The 17,802-nt window shown below is 42.3% G+C and overlaps 1 protein-coding gene across 1 annotated transcript in view; it reads left to right on the forward strand.

Moving 5' to 3' along the window:
• Positions 1-15,387: 15,387 nt before the first annotated feature.
• The window catches only part of LOC306919028 (uncharacterized protein), a gene marked incomplete at its 3' end in the record, with an annotated part of 39,785 nt that continues 37,370 nt past the window's right edge, over positions 15,388-17,802 (forward strand). Inside the window, exons 1-6 of the mRNA XM_079531876.1 lie at positions 15,388-15,521; positions 15,657-15,741; positions 15,899-16,049; positions 16,204-16,391; positions 16,796-16,934; positions 17,618-17,733. Coding sequence (XP_079388002.1) covers positions 15,688-15,741; positions 15,899-16,049; positions 16,204-16,391; positions 16,796-16,934; positions 17,618-17,733 — 648 coding nt within the window. The 5' untranslated portion in view covers positions 15,388-15,521; positions 15,657-15,687. The remainder of the gene's footprint in view (positions 15,522-15,656; positions 15,742-15,898; positions 16,050-16,203; positions 16,392-16,795; positions 16,935-17,617; positions 17,734-17,802) is intronic.

A 17,802-nucleotide genomic window follows, 5' to 3' on the forward strand; every position in this document is an offset into this window, starting at 1 on the left:
CTTTTAAAGGCCAATACTATGCCAATTCAGGGGGGAACGCAAAAAAAGCCTGTCTGACCGAAGAACTTTACCAAGGGAAGGAAAGAACGTTTGGTAGGGCAGCTTCTGAGCCTGTGAGCTCTGAACAAACGATCAGAGCTGGTGAACAAAGGACCCAGCGGACCACGCCCGACTTAAAGGTTGGGTGAGCAGCATATACCTTTACATTTTTCCGGTAAGCAATTGCTTTGCCTTTTTGTTTCGTAAGTTTTTTTGGACTGTCTAATTGAACAAAAGAGGATCTACAGCGGTTGGATTACTGTGGATACTCGGATTACGTTTTTCGGGATTACTTTTGGAACACTGACTTTGGGGCACCTTTAAAGGGACATTGTAGGGGATAATTTAAAGGGACTTGAACATTTAATTTACATTTTGAAGGGATTGATTGCCCAGTTTGTATGATTTTGGTTTGATCTATCTGTAAACAATATAAAGACCAGCCATTTCAGTTAAAAGGAAATAGTTTTGCGTTTTCTTGTGCTCTACAATACTGTTCGTTTCCAGTATTAAGATTTACTGTCGCAGGTACAGGACCTTTATTTCTTTATTGTATTTAATATAACTCTTGACTTATTACGCCAATAGGCCTGATTGTTATACAGGCATCATTAATTTGATGATAATGAAGTTAATGATAATGTGCCACAAAGTATAGTCAAGAAAATGAGGAAAACCTAAAGCCCTGAGTTGTCGAATTTCTACAAGAGATGGACCTCTGTAGACATTGGCCGCATTTCCAAAAGAGATCCTGCGTAAAGGGGTTACGTGTGGTCGAAGGCTGGCTTGGCACATTTTGTAAACGTCGGGTTCATGTTCGCGCCAATATGTGCCCAAAAAAATGATCTATAAACTGTCGACACGCCATGACGCAGTGTGTATTTTGTGTTATTATTATGGTAGTGATGATGATGGTGGCGGTGGTGATGATGTTGATGATGTTGAGGATGAGGATGACATGTGTAGAACTAGACGATCCAACTGTCCAATGTGATCTGTGACCAAATTAAATAGCGTTAATACGGTTTAGACTTTAAGCCTCATTGCCAGTGGTAACATTATGTGAACGTTCCTGATCCGTGATGCCACACAGCATCATGTCCAACTCGCAAAAGTAATATCCATGATGAAATATTGATGATGAAAGATGAAGATTATCATATTATTACCCTGTGGCAATTAATGTCCCTATAGCTTTGCATGGTACTGTAGAATCTAGCCTGTGGTCATTTCTAAAAATCTAATCTTGGAAACGGTGTGTGTCTCATGCTCATCTTCCACTCCTGCTGGACATGGAACCACAAATTAAATACTTTGTTTGATGTGTCTTTACTCTTTAGGATTCTTGTTTCCCTCCTGGTAATATTAAAAGATTAGAATGTTATGTTAAGAAGAATGATGGTTGCAATAAAACCACGTTCTTCTGGGAGAACCAAAGGAATGTGCTATAGACACATTATTTGTTTACAAACATTGAGACGGGTACCGGTTTCGGTAACATGTCATTGGTTCGACCTCAGGCTTGATGGGCTGCAGCTGCACGAGTGTTATGACTCATAACACTTGTGCAGCTGCACGCATTATGAATTGGATTATAAATTATGGCAACGGAGTCTTGCTGCAAGTTGCTGGACTGTACAGCAAGCACCACATCTCTTTGTTGGAAAAGGACGGTCATTCCGCTTGCAGCAGCTGACGGCTCCCGTGTTGTTTCGGGTGCTACATTATTGCATTTATCGCTCCATTTAGCGCTTGTCTTTTTAATGTAACCAAAACTTTTTCACCCGTTCCACCATACTTCCACGGCACGTCTCGCTCAGTCAGTTTAGAGAGCTTGCCCAGTTTAACTTCGAAGAGAGGGGGCAGCCCTTGTGCTGTGCATGCAAAGTTAGTAGCAAACTACAGCATGTTAGCCACCTTTGTTTTAAATTGTCCCCATTCGCACGTCGGCAAACGGTTCACAGTTCACAACTTCACACCTATTGGTCTGAGATGCGCCACCACACCCACCCCCCCGTCAATCATTTAATCCACGCTATGCCCGATAACAGGCTCGACAAGCCAAAAGCTTATTGATACTCGGGTCTCGATAAATGCCGAACCGGGTTTGAAATGGACCCGATTTTCGGGCTCCATCCCTAGTTATGAGCCATGTGAGTCATGTGTGTCTTCCTGTGTTGCTTTTTTCCCCTCAGTGTGCGTGCATGCGTGCGTGCGTGCATGCGTGCGTGCGTGCGTGCGTGCGTGCGTGCGAGGAGTGACTGATCTGATAGAGGACCAGCTGGTGTGAATGTGTGATTGAGTAGTGATTGAGTGAGTGGTTACCAGCTTGTGTGACTCCTCTTTCAGAGAGACAGCGACGGTCTCGTCTAAAGGGAGAGACAGAGAGACAGCGACGGTCTCGTCTAAAGGGACACCAGCAAATGATACTTTATTTTGCACCGTTCTCGTGTAAAGGGGGTGGGGTATGAACGTGAGTGGCTAACTACCAGGTGGACTTTGCTGCATGGTGATTGGCTCCTGTGACCAGGCTCACCTATAAAGCTGCTTAAACCAGTCCTTCATTTCCTAAGAATTTAGGATTTATTATAGTTAAAACGCATATAACACAATTACAATACCTCAGGGTGGGGACCATAATATCCAGATCACAAAACACAAGTCCTACTCTTAACTAACCAAGGAAATCAAAATACAAATATCTTAATTAACAAAACCGAGAACAGAGAAAGTAAATGACAAAATGGGAGGTCACAAACCCCTGCATACATACACACAGAGAAGTCTTGGGCTATTTCTATGAACACCTTGCTGGGTTAATTTCGTTCAGCCATTATTCTGGTTTATTTGGTTACTGTAAACACACTGCTGGGTTGTTCTGTCTACCCATCACCCTGGGTAACCCCTGGGTCAAAGCGCTTGAACACCTGCCTGGGTTATTTTAACCCAGAGGTTGCTGGGTTAATTTCGTTCAGCCATTATTCTGGTTTATTTGGTTAATGTAAACACACTGCTGGGTTGTTCTGTCTACCCATCACCCTGGGTAACCCCTGGGTCAAAGCGCTGGGTTATTTTAACCCAGAGGTTGGCTTTATTGATTTTCCCACTTGATTGATTGATTGATTGAAATATTTATTAACAGTTTGCAGAATTACAGTACATTTCAAGCACAAACTCAATACAAAGGCTGTTAAGTGTGTGAGTGGACGACGACGGGGGGGGGTGGGGGGTCTCAAGGTTCGGGGACCCCCAGGGACCCCCCAGGGACCCCCCACATGGTAACTTAAGGCACTTCTGGTTGTCGGGTTGAGATATAACCTACATATTCTGATTCAGCGCCATTGGTTTAGTGGGGGTAGAAGGAGTTTTGGAGCAAAATGACTAAGATTCGAGAAAATATGAATTTTTTAAACTTTCAAACAGCAATTTGACCCATTTCTAAGTCTTCTAGACAGTTAAAACTAACACCATTAGATTTCCCTTACTTGACATAGGGGGGGAAGTGTATTTAGAGGAATCCTTACAAAATTGGATTTTTAGTGGCCTCCAACGCGTTAAAATCAATTAAAAATCCAAAATTTGTCCGTTTGTTTTGAGCAGGCAAATTTCTTCTTCGTCTCATCAAGCTGAATCCATTGAACTTGGTCATGAGTCTCTACGACACTTCTAACTATTAAAGGTCACGCCCATGACCCCTGTGCGGCGTCAAGCCCCTTTTAAGCTATAGACGACAGGGAAAAACCAATTTTTCTAAAACAAAGGGTGTCTATCCATGTCTGAAGCACGGGGAATCCAATGGAATTGGTTTCAAGTCTCTACGACACTTCTAAATATTTTAGATATTTTTTTAGACACGTTTTTTGGACCCCACAAACACAAATATTTTTTTTTTTTTATAAAAACTACTTATTCTGACTCACTTCTTCACGCTGGATTTAATGGAATTGGTCCCGTTGAAAAGAAATGTTCTGTTATTTTTCTAGCCTCTCTAAGGCCACTAAGTCAAAAACCATTAGATATTAGAGGCCCATATTTTAGTATGTTCTATAGCTTGTCAGGACGAACAATCTGATATGTGTTTCTCCACACACGGTCATGTGGTTCTGAAAACTAGGGTTAGACTTTGAGGCGCGATAGCTCCTCCCACAAAGGTCGAAAATGGGCGTGCCTTACATCCACGCATAGCTATCGATTTGACGAACGCGCCAATATGTGTCTCCCCGCACACGGACCTGTGGTTCTCAAAATTAGGGTTAGCATTTCACCATTCAATACACTCTAAGGTTTACCATGTCTATAAAGCTTGTGGATTACAGGTCAGAGTTGGAGAACTCTTGCTACGGGTGTCGCACGAGAAGGGCGGACCTATCGGAGCGTAGATCTTGGAGAGCTGTACGCGCCCATGTGAATTACTTGGCTGACGGACCTATCGTTCCTGAGCTATCGCGCATTGAAAACTAACCCTAACGCTAGCCAATTAAGAGAACCGTAAGTCCGTGTGCTGGGAAACACATATCAGCGTGTTCAGCTTGTCGTGCTGAGTCCGAAAATGGTCTCACTTTTTTCCAGACGTGTTTCGAGGGCAAGGGACCGATAGTAGGCGTTTACACCCACTTCCTGACATTGTAGAGAGATGAGACCACAACCGTTGGAATCGGGTCGAAAAAGTAAGTGGGGATACATACCCCTTGATTATTTTAAAACATTTGAAATATATCGTTTCTGGGTGCATTTGTGACACTGGGTGCATTTGTGTCCAAAACGGTTGAGAAATTAAAGAGTTACCATGTGGGGGTCCCTGGGGGTCCCCAGGGGTCCCCGAACCTTGAGACCCCCAAAAACGCCCCCAGGGGGGTGACACGACTCCAACAAACCCACCCCTGTGCAAAACGGTTGAGAAATGAAAGAGCTACCATGTGGGGGTCCCTGGGGGTCCCCAGGGGTCCCCGAACCTTGAGACCCCCAAAAACACCCCCAGTGGGGTGACACGATTGGATATGTACTGTAATTCTGCAAACTGTTAATAAAACAATCAATTGATTAATTGCGTACAAAAGGAAACAAATTAACAGCCTGAACAGAAAAACACATTTGTGACATTTGCCAGTGGGACTGTGTGTGTGTACCTTTAAGTTCCCAGTATGCCACTCGCGCGCGCTTTGGGATTTTCTGTTTATTAGATCTAAAAGCTTTTCTTCAATATAGCTGTTGTCTGAGGAGGCAATATAACTCTGTTTTGTACTTTCTACGTCACTTCCCAGCACCCGCGCGGCGCGCGCACACAACACATGTGACACACACACACACACACACACACACACGTTACAGAAAAGCGCGGGCTGACTCGGCTGAGCAGTGAACAAACCACCAACAACAACAACAGGGTTCAGCTCAGTTCACCCGACCGGCGTTTATCCATCGTGAGTTTTATTTTTATTACTTGTATTAAACTACTATGAGGCCTAGCTTTGCTTTAGCCTCCATGTTGACAAAACAGAAACGAGACGTCATGGGATAACTATCATAGCATATGATAGTTATGATTCATAGGCTACTATGAGCAGAGGGGCTAATGGCTAGCATGGTTAGCATGGTGTTATCCTCGGTGACCGGCAGTGTTGACAACATAGCATGCATGGTTAGCATGTTGCATGCATGAGAAACAGGGACAATACACCGTGAATGATTACATTGACTTCATGTAAAGATAGTTATTTCGTCTGCTTTATACTGCTTTTACTATATACGGCTATATTTTTGTATTCTACCGGCAGTTAGCCTCGGTGACAGGCAGCGTTGTGCCTAAACATAGCATGGTTAGCATGTTGCATGCATGAGAACAGGGACAATACACCGTGAATGATTACATTGACTTCATGTAAAGATAGTTATTTCGTCTGCTTTATACTGCTTTTACTATATACGGCTATATTTTTGTATTCTACCGGCAGTTAGCCTCGGTGACAGGCAGCGTTGTGCCTAAACTAGAATAGGCTTTGCAAGCTAGAACCAATTTCGATAGTTATTTGTTTTTGAAGTGCAAACGCAGGTTGTAGTGGAGCAGATTAAGTCAATATATCATAAGAATCGTTCACTTGATGGTACAAGCACCAAAATTGGCACACAAGTGCTTCGGAACCTACTCTCTCAGAAAAGTACGTTGTCCACTTGAAAAAAACAAAATGGACACCATTTTTCAAGATGGCCGCCATTCGAGGTCGTTTTAAACCGTGTTTGAGCTATATTGAGCTATAAAATCCTATTTTGATGGCCTATACATCGAAATATATGTTTCTGAGTATGATAAATCCAATTCTGCATTTAGAACATCAAAACTATTTAATATTATGATGATACAATGGGAATTAAACGATAAAGTGGGGCATATTAAGTCCATATTCCATAATAATCCTTCACTTGGTGGTACAAGCACCAGATTTGGCACAAATGATGTCCAGGATGTACTTTCTAAGAAAAGTACGTTATCCAGCTGAAAATCCAAGATGGCCACCAGTTTTCAAGATGGCCACCTCGTCAAATAAATACGTATAACTTTACTGAACAGAAATGTGTGATCCACACATTGATCCAAACATCAAAATGAATGTATTCTGACTGGAAGAACTCAATGGTGTCAATTATTTAATTCCAATATGGCCGCCAGTTTTCAAGATGGCGGCTATTACGCAACTCAAAATTAGCGTTTTTGGAAGCCTTCTGATCACCGATATTGTTGAAGGGCAACATCATTCATTGAAATGCTGTGATCAAGCTCTATTGGTTTGTAATTTTGTATATAAGAGTTATGTCAAAGCACAACCAGGACACACTGGTGACATCACTGCTGTGAGACTCATGGAGCATGAGCATGGGGTTCAGTGTATGCTTGTAGCGTACTAGAGGTAGTTGTGGTTTACCAACTGTTGTAGTGGTGTACTCACTGTAGTTTGTAGTATACTTTAGTGTCCTAAATGCTATCTAATATGTGTCAGCATGGGAGAGCTGAGACAAGGGTAACAGGGATTCAGTTACCTGGATGGTGTACAGATCGCACAGGACTTGCACTGGATGAATGGTCGGGCTAGGTGTAGGGCACCAGATGCTTGAACCTAGATGCATCCCATATTTCAATGTGCTTTGTACGGTTGGGTGGTAAAAGGATATATACCCTCAGCCTTTAACCGTATAACACAAGATGTTCGCTACTAAAACTGATTGGAGGAAGTGTGTCAAACAGATACGAAAGAGGAGTTGAAGTCTCCCCGTATTTCCACCCCATTCGACCGTTATCTCTGTATTGGATAGGCGAAATCCTCCGTTATCAGCACCTTTATACGGCCAATATGGCCATACTGGCATACTCACTGTTTCAGTATGTCATTATCATCTATTGTGACGGGTGATAATGGTATTTTTGTGTCACTGATGTCAATGACGGAGGCGTGCTGTGTCTGGTGGCCTTGAGCCACGTGAGACAACGTGCTGAGCGTTGCGACGGCCACCAGACCCGATTCAGCACCGTCCGAGTTACGTCCCGATAGGCAGAGGATAGTATAGTAGCCCCTAGTTTCCATGCGCCGACAATAGAGTTGGAAATGACACGTTCAGCCAAGGGTGAGTATGCCAGTATGGCCATATTGGCCGTATTCCAAGGTGCTGATAACGGTTGATTTTGCCTATCCGATACAGTGATAACGGTCGTGCCCATCATGCTAGACTCATCCAGATTGGATGATGGAGGTGGCAGTGAAGATACATTGAAGCAAAACAGTACAAAGTTAGTTAGTACCAAAAAGTACCAAAATTGTCGGCCAAATGTTTAGCAACGGAAACTCCAGTTTTCCACTAAGAGAGCAGCTGAAATTCAGAATGATCCTGGTGATGGACATGCAAAAATTCAAAGAGTGCAGTGGATGTGATCTCCCCCCATCGAAGCCCTGTATGACGATCGTTGTGTCAGCAAAGCTCGTGGACTTATGAGGGACCCAAGCCATCCCAACCGCAGAGATGCTTGCGGATGCTGCCACATGGAAAACGTTTTCAGTCTCAAAGCCACTGGAAATAGACTGCAAATAAGCTTCTTTCCCCAAACAATCAGATACATGAACGAACTGATAAGAACCGGGGCGAAAGTTTACCTAACTTTGCTACAACAGGGAAAACATGCACATGTATATGTTACTATTTTTCTAGCACTCTTTATTCTATCCCTTCGTTTGCTGTGCTTGCTGTGTTTTTTGTTGTTTGCCATCTATGCCGCTGCATTGTCTGTAAGGAAGCCAAACTAAAATAAGTTTTACTCTTATGTACCTGTCCTGTACACAAGATGTGTACAGGACAGTAACAATAAAGTAACAATAAAGTCCAACCTTGAACCTTGATCTAGGTTCAAGCATCTGGTGCCCTACACCTAGCACGACCGTTCATCCAGTTCCTTTTAAGTCCTGTACGATCTGTACACCATCCATGTAACTGAAGTTCCGTTACCCTTGTCTCAGCTCTCCCACGGTGGCACATCTTGTCAATTCAGGTGCGGCTATCTAACTACAATACTACAACTAACTAAACTTCTAGTGGAGATATATACAGGGGCTAATTAGCATTAGGACACTAAAGAATACAACAAACTACAGTGAGTACACTACAACAGTTTGTAAACCACAACTACAGCACTGAACCCCATGCTGAGTCTAACAGCAGTGATGTCACCAGTGTGTTCCTGGTTGTGCTTTGACATCACTCTTATATAATAAAAAAAATACAAACCAATAGAGCTTGACCACAGCATTTCAATGCATGATCAATGAATGATGTTGCCCTTCAACAATATCTATGATCAGACAGCTTCCGAAAACGCAAATTTTGAGTCACGTAATAGCTGCATCTTGCAAACTGGCGGCCATATTGGAATTCAATTCCAACACTATTGAGTTCTTACAATCAGAATACATTCATGTTGATGTTTGGATCATTAACACAATTTTACTTCGAAAACCTTTTTGTAAGTTTTGTTTTTTTGCATTTGACGAGGCGGCCATCTTGAAAACTGGCAGCCATCTTGGATTTTCAGCTGGATAACGTGCTTTTCATAGAAAGTACATCCTGGACATCATGTGTGCCAAATGTGGTGCTTGTACCACCAAGTGAAAGATTCTTATGGAATATTGACTTAATCTGCCCCAGCTTTTTGTTTAAATTCCCATTGTATCATCATAATATTCAATAATTTTGATTTGCTAAATGCAGAATTGGATTTATCATACTCAGAAACATACATTTCGATGTATAGGCCATCACAATAGGATTATTCAATCAAACTATAGTTCAAACACTGTTTAAAACCATTTTGAAAGGCGGCCATCTTGAAAAATGGTGGCCATTTAGTTTTTTCAAGTGGACAACGTACTTTTCTGAGAGAGTAGGTTCTGAAGCACTTGTGTGCCAAATTTGGTGCTTGTACCATCAAGTGAACGATCGTTTCAGTAATCTGCTCCACTATTGCCTCATCACAAATTATTACTACATTCGCTAAGTTTACAATAAATGTCAAGTCATTCTGTTTTCTAATTTAGATAATCTGATTTAATTCTAGTCATGGAGTTTCACCATGGACAGTTTTGTTGCAGAGATGCTGACTGCATGGCAACTCTCTAATTTAATTGAGACATTTAAAGGTAAATACATTTTTATTGAGGCAATGTTGTACTATAAACTATTTTGATATATTTTAAGGAAGCCATATCCAGTTTGTTACTAAATCCACACCATTTGTTGCTAAAAAAACAAAATTGCAGATTTACAAGCTCACAACAGATTGCATTGTGAGTTTGTAGATATTTCTGGCTGCTAATCCTCCCAAAAATGTGGACGACTATGTCAATAAAATAAAAAAATCATTGTTTTGATTTTTTTTTAATAATTTTTTTTTTTTATTATTAAAAAAAATCAAAACAATGATTTTTTTTTTTTTTTTTTTAATACGTGGTGCCAAAGTTTGTTTTCGCCATTGAGAATGCATTTGGCGTTTAAATTCAATAACTCAGAAACTATAAAACATTTCAAAGTAAAAAGTTCCAGCATGTGTCTCCACAGTCAGCTGAATTATAAAAAATGTGAATGGATTTTCTAGGTGAAAGTGATTTTTGGGCAGTTTTGCATGGGCTCTCAATGTGTTTTAAAATTGTAATAATTGTGACTGGCCTACATTTGTAACAACATTTACTTATTTCTTTATTTTCATTCTTGAATTTCAGAGGAGGAGGTTGATGAGGAGAGTTTCCTATTGTTGGACACCAATGCCATTGCAGCACTAATACCAAAAATCGGACAGCGTGTCAAGTTTCAGAAACACCACAAGGAACTTGTGAGTAAAACATTTTAGGTTTGATCGGAAGTTTTTGTAATGATGGCATATACATGCTTCCGCTGCAAAGAAGCCATAGCCGGTGATGCCAAGGCTCTGTTTATTCATTTGAGGGCAGTGCATTCCATGACTTCTGCTTCAACATTTTGGCAGTGCTATGAAAATGGTTGCAGGCGGACTTTTGGGTTTGTGCGGTCTTTCAGAAGACACCTTTTGAAAGACCATCCTGTTGTTCCAGGCCAGCATCATGGCACTGAACAGCATTCCAGGGGGGCCTCAAGAGCATCTGTAGAGAGCACATCTGTTACCATGAATGTAGAAATGCATAATACAGCAAATTCTGATCCTGAAGAGGCTTTTGTGCAACAGGATGATTACTGGGATGACCTAGAACAAGAAACCATAATGGACAGAGTAGCTGAGTTTTTAGCAACCCTTAAGGCTAAATCAGCACAGACCTACAGTACAGTCCGTTTTGTTGTGCAACATACAACCAGCTTGGTTTCGGACATTGTCGGTTCACTACAGAGGAAGACTTTGTATCTGTTCGAAAGATTTGGTCATAAGGATGATCCCGCGGTAGAAGCGCTTGCCCATGATTTTGAGGCAGCAGCTAGTCCATTTGAAGGGTTGGAATCTGAATTCAAACAGATGAAGTATTTTGTGAAGTCGGGCAACTTCATTGAGCCGGTAGAGGAGATGTTCCCTGGAGGCTCCTTTGTGCAGAGAAGGGCCCCTGCTACTGGGACAGTTAGACAGGTCTTACTGCCAGACGTGTTTTATCGTGTCCCCCTGAAACCTCTGTTGCAAAAAGTGCTCGAGATCCCTGGCATTTTGGATGCCATCTTTGCCTGGCAGCAAAGAGAAGATGGAGTCCTTTCAGACTTCTATGATGGGGAATACTGTAAGCAGCATCCTCTCTTCTCCAGCAAAGTGTCTGTTCCACTTGTAATCTATAATGACGACTGTGAAACGGTAAATCCACTGGGGGCAAAGGTTGGCGTTCACAAGTTGGGGTTCATTTACATGATGATCAAGAGTTTGCCCCCAGAGTTTTCATCAAAACTCTCATCACACTTTCTGGTGGCAGTTTACAAAGTGGATGATGCCAAATCCTATCAGGTTGATGCTGTGCTGCGGCCAGTCATAGAGGAACTGAAGGATCTTGAGGTCAATGGGATAACTGTAAACACACCTCACTTTAAGGGTGAAATCAGGTTTGCAGTTGCCCAGTTGTGTGGGGACAATCTTGGTTTGAATGCCATACTTGGATTTACAGAGGGCTTCAATGCTAATTATTTCTGTCGCATCTGCAAAGCACACAGGACTACAACACAGTCACAGACAAAGGCAGATGCAACCCTGATGCGAAATGAGGCAAATTACGCGGCTGATGTTCGCTGTCATAGCTTGTCAGATACTGGTGTTAGCAGGGACAGTATTCTAAATAATTTGTCCTACTTTAATGTCACACACAACAAAGTGTTGGATATCATGCATGACTTGTTGGAAGGGGTGGGTCCATTTGAGCTGAAGTTGGTGCTCGCCTCCTTGATTGAGGACAAACACCTCACACTTGACACACTCAACTTCAGGATAACCAGTTTTGATTATGGCTTTTCTGATGTCAAGAACAAGCCATCTGTGATTGGGAAGCAGGAACTTAAAAATCCTTCAAGGGCAATGCGTCAGTCTGCATCCCAAACATGGTGTCTTCTCAGGCATCTTCCGTGTATGATTGGGGACCTCATACCGGAAGAGAATAAACACTGGGAGCTCTTGCTCCTCCTTCTGGATTGCATGGAAATAGTTTTCTCTCCATCTCTGACACAAGAAGTTACCGTTTATTTAGCTGCCATCATTGAAGAGCACCACTCTCTGTTCCTTGAGCTGTACCCCGATAGGCACCTTCGTCCAAAGCATCACTTCATGGTGCACTATCCAGAAGCAATTCGACAGTTGGGACCCCTGATTCAGTTCTGGTCAATGCGCTTTGAAGCCAAACATGCATTTTTTAAACGCATCTGCCACATCACCTGCAATTTTAGAAATATTTGCAAGACAATGGCGTTTAGGCACCAAATGACTCTCTGCTATTCCCTCCTCGCTGGTTCTGTATTCAAACCAGAAACTGAAATTGGTCCGGGTCACAGCACTCTGCTGGCTGAAATGGATGGTTTTGGTGAGGTACAAAGTGGTCTTGAAGATATCCCACCATTTACTGAAACATTTGTGCCAAATTGGGTCAATGTTAACGGTACAAAATACAGACCTGGCATGACAGTTTTTCTGTCCTATGATGATGATGGAGAGCCTCAGTTTGGCTTAGTGAAAAACATTGTAGTCATCAATCAATCAGTCAAGCTTGTTGCCCAAAAGTGGGACACTGTGGGTTTTGATAGGCATTTGTTTGCTCATTGCGTTGAGGCAACCACTAGTGTCTTTGCTGTCGACCAGAGTTCTCTTATGGACTATCACAGTCTCCATGCTGTGAAATCGTACAGAGATGACAGTTACTACATTTCGCTTAGATACAGAGTCTATTAACCACTGTATCCATATTCTGGGGGGCGATTTGCAAAAAATAGCAGATCTACAAGCTCCAAGCGGGCCATTTGGAACATGTTGTGAGCTTGTAGTTCTGCTATTTTTGATAAAGAGAATTTGAGTAGAGATTTAGTGTTGACTGGAAAAGCGGTCCAATTACATACAGGTTACATTTGTGTTTTTGTATGGACATAGTGTTGGGTGCTGGCACATGCACACATGGCATCAACGCATGGTGTTGTGTGCTGGCCCACTACGTCTTTCTTTTATCTGTTCTGTGTTTTTATATGGACATAGTGTTGGGTGCTGGCACATATGCACACATGGCATCAACGCATGGTGCTGTGTGCTGGCCCACTACGTCTTTCTTTTATCTGTTCTGTGTTTTTATATGGACATAGTGTTGGGTGCTGGCACATATGCACACATGGCATCAACGCATGGTGCTGTGTGCTGTCACACTATACACTCTGTCTTTCTTTTATCTGTATTGTATTGTACTGTATGTGTCATTGTATGTTTAGTTTTACTACCATTTTAAGAGCCTGCTCAGGGACTACAGATGTAAATTAGCTTATGGCCAACTCTGGCACATTTACATGGAAGTGAAAACTGAAAGCACTGCTGCTGATTACTTATACTGATTACTTACTACTTAATTACTTACTTACATGTGGCTAGACAAATTTAGGACATTTGTGATGGCATTGCCTGATCCCGCAACTGTGAATACAGTTGACGGAAGTTGGCTCTGTCTCATCTGTATGTTTTAAGAAGTCTTTGGAATAGAGCGTCGCAGTCCCGCCCCTTACCATGGCCCAGGAAATGATTCTCCGTTCATTTTCCTCATAGACGTTTCAGAAAGTATTTATTTAAAGACGTTTACGCCGCGGACAAAGCCAACTCTTGTCGTGACAAATCATGACAACAAACCTTTCGGGCCAAACAAAGAATTAGAAAGTAGAAAAAACCGCAGGTTACAACACTTTGTTGTTTTTCTTCTATGTAATTATTTGTGTGTTATGATTTGTCACGACTCGAGTTGGCTTCGTACGACGCTTAAAAGGTCTTTAAAGACTGTCTATGGGAAAAATGCATTGGGATTCATTTCCTGGTCCATGGTAAGGGACTGCGACGCTCTATAGTCCATTAATTTAACTATGATTCTCTACAGATTAACACACCAAGTTTTGCAGAGGGTTCTCAAGGTGCTTCTGTGGCACCGGCACCAGCACCAGTGGAAGAATCCACATTCAGAATCCACAACGGCACCAATGTAGGAATCGACAATCTACAACCAACCTGTGTGTTGAACCTGCAGCTGGTACCAACATTTGTAAGTTGTTGGGGTCGCTGTTCTACACAAGTCACACAGGATTCAGTTGCATATTTGGCCACTCTGGCACGGTTTTTATTTCACAGAAAAGGTAGAGACAAGGTAAGTGCATCTAGACTAGACAACAGTTCATTTCTTCCTTTTCAGCGGGGGGGGGGGGGGGGGGGGGGGGCAGCAAGGAGGAGCAGCAGCAGCGGACCAGCGGATGACCAGCCGAGGACCGTATCAGGTAAGTGGGTTTCTTTTATGGTTTTCCTTCCCTCCCCTCTAGGACAGCCTTGCTATTCCAGGTTTGCATAATGTGCAGCCTTGCCATTCCAGCCAAGGCGGGGTTTTGCATAATATGCCAAATCAAATGCAACTAAATAATAATGTATTTTCTTACAGGGGGGAGGAGGAGCGTCTACCGGTAAGTAGGACTCATGCCAGGGCTTCTCATCGAACACAGGTGGGGGTTATAGGGAAAGTTCAGTGCCATAGCCTCAGAGCCCAACGGTGTCATACATCCAGTATTGGAACGGCCTGTGAGGTAAGAGAATACACATTACTACCTTATCATCATCATCATCATACTGCTATTTAGAGAGGGGGGGAATATGGGTCTGTCTTACCGTGCGCCGTAGGTACTGTATGCGTGCTTCCCCGGGAGAGTTGTGAGATTGAGAGAGGCAGGGGATTATATACTACCTGGGCGTTGGCCCACAGGTGTCAGGTAATCTGGTAGATGAATAGGCGGCGTGGGAAGTACCGCCCATTCTGTATGATTCCAAGCTGACAGCGCGTCAGCCCACCTCCCTCCCTCTTAAGTATTGACTAAAAAAATCCCAGTGAAAATGCAAAAAAATAAACTTAAAAAAAGAGAACTTAAAAAAACATTTTATAATATTATTATTTTTAATTTTACAGTACCACACAGTTCTTGTTGTCCTAGTCTAGTCTTTGTCTTTTTTCTATGCCCTTTCTCTTGTCTTTCTTTTCTTTCTGCAGACTGCACTCCTGAGCCAGTGTAACTCCTGAACCTAAACATTTGAGAAAGAAAAAAGTCCTCAAAAGAATTTGGCAGTTTTTCATCGTGATTCATTATGTTTTATAGTCAATACGCCAGATTCTGCAAGACACACTTCAGGGGAGGGAAATACTACGGAGTTTGGATGTACAGAGCTCCATCAACACGAAGCAGAGAAAGTCCCTAGCGAGACTTCTTGTAGCTCACCTGATTTCCACCCATGGTGAAACGTGAGTGAGCTGTATATGAATTGTTCTGTGAACATACACTTTTATACATTATGTTATTGAATCGTATATTTGACAATGATAACCGTCTCATCTTTACACTCTTCTTTGACAAACTTCAACCGTCTATTTTAACAGGCCAAACAGAGACATCAAGAAAGTCCTTGCCATGGCATTGGTGCATGACTTTCCCTGTCTTCTAGCTGCTACAGGCAGTGGCTATGTAAGTTAATCCGTCAGCACACAAAACAGAACACACACACCTACCAAGTTTTTCCTAGTACACAGTCCCGCACACATTTGTGGACTGCTCATCAAAATCCCATGTAACCTTCTTCATGGTTTATGCCAATTTAAGATGAATAAAATCTGTTTTACAGGGAGCTTGGTACGCAGTTGCTCGAAAAAATAAACCTGCTACAGGTTTCCTGGAGGAGCGCTTAAGGAACATAAGGAAGCGCATCAGAAAACAGAGACAGCTTGCACACGCCCATGAGCATCAGGAGGAACAGACCGTCCCTGGTGTACCAGGTAATATTAATAACCATGTAAAGTATTCCCAGCAGGCCAGAATGGACAAATGCAAGTGATTATATAGACTTCTGAACAGACCTTATACACTGATGTGATGTAAACACAGGTGCTGCTATAATTAATCTGATGACCCCTGTACTACATTCAACAGAACCCGATGTGTCCTGTGAAAAACTGAAAGAAATGGTGGAATGGCTGAAGAACAATAGATTTCCAGTGTCTCAAGTTGAGGAGTACATGAAACAGACAGCTATACAAAGAGGCAGGTGGATTAGGGATGCCCCGAGGAGCGTCCAGGAAGTCTTGACGGAGTTCCCTAGGCTTGTAGATCCCGGCATGGTAAGAAATTATTTGAACTGTTGAAGTCTGTTTAACCACTCCTACAGTATATACTTTGTAGAGTCTGCCTGGGATCTATACTTGGTCCACTCCCTCTACACCTGCCGAATATTTGCAATATAAATGTGCATCACAGCATGACACATTGTGAACTTGTTTCACTGAATGTTCACCTATTTTTCCAAAATGTTTACCTATTATGACCTGACCAGAAGTATGCTATAAGTTTCATTTGGTTAAGTAATAATACACAATCTAAGAATCATAGTATTTAGGTCACAGGACGGGTGTTGACAATCACAAACATTGACTGACTCTTACCCCTAACCCCTTTCCAGGTACAGTACAAGTCCATATCATTTCTTTAAACACTCTTGTACTATTGTTTTTCCAAAATGTATCAGATATCACAAGACTTCCAGCAGCTTTATCCAGAGGCGGGGGCGAAACTGTTCGAGAACTGGCCTAGTATGAGTGACCGAATCCTTGAAATGGCCCAGCGAGAGGGTAAACTGCCCCCAGTGTATGATGACATGACACCAGGTAAGCCATTTCTTGCTTTGTTACGAACTCTCACACAGGTTTGGGGTCCTTACGAATTGTAACGATTGCGGTTCATTAACTGTCTCATTCCTTAATTGTGCCCTTTAATGATTCCTATAGTGGGTTCCAAATGAATTTTAACAGGTCTGTAACTCTTGTGTACAAATATAACTATTTGTACACTGATGGAACGTTTCAGGTCCATTTGGTTCCATTTGTACACACACTGAGTTATGGTTGTCCTTGAAATTGAAATAGTTTAAGAACCAACAGTATTGCAATTGTACAGCAGACGGACGTGAAGTCCACATACCAGCTCTGACAATGTGATTACAATCTGGTTCCTCTTATTCCTCCGATTCCGAATCTCAACCCTACGTGTGTACACACACACAGACAGATGTGTTTTAGCACATCTACAAGCTTGCATCACGTCCCAATGAGACTCGTGAGTTTGTAGATCTGCTATTTTTGAGGCGCTAGCCCCTCCTATGCCCAGCTTTGTGTCTGTGTGTACCCCAAATCTGTGATGTGACTATAAAGATTCTGATTAGATGTCACATCTAACATGTCATCAACATTCAACACAAGGGCATAAAATATTGCTTCAGAAATGTCTCTTTATATTATTGGCATACTATTTAGATATTGATGTTAATATGTGTTCTTCTTATATTGCGTAGAAAGAGCTTTGAAGGTCCTGCCGTGTCTGCTTCCTCCATCGTCCTATAAGATTGGAAGAAAAAGCCACAGACCCACCATCGATGAGTCCTGCAAGGCCTTTATTAACATCCAACCAGTAAGTTTTACTTTGTCTACTTCAAATAACACAGGGAAGCTGGCAGAACCTTCACTAAAACCTGGGACA

This window comes from Electrona antarctica (genome assembly GCF_951216825.1).
Source record: "Electrona antarctica genome assembly, contig: scaffold_311, whole genome shotgun sequence".
Classification (NCBI taxonomy): domain Eukaryota; kingdom Metazoa; phylum Chordata; class Actinopteri; order Myctophiformes; family Myctophidae; genus Electrona; species Electrona antarctica.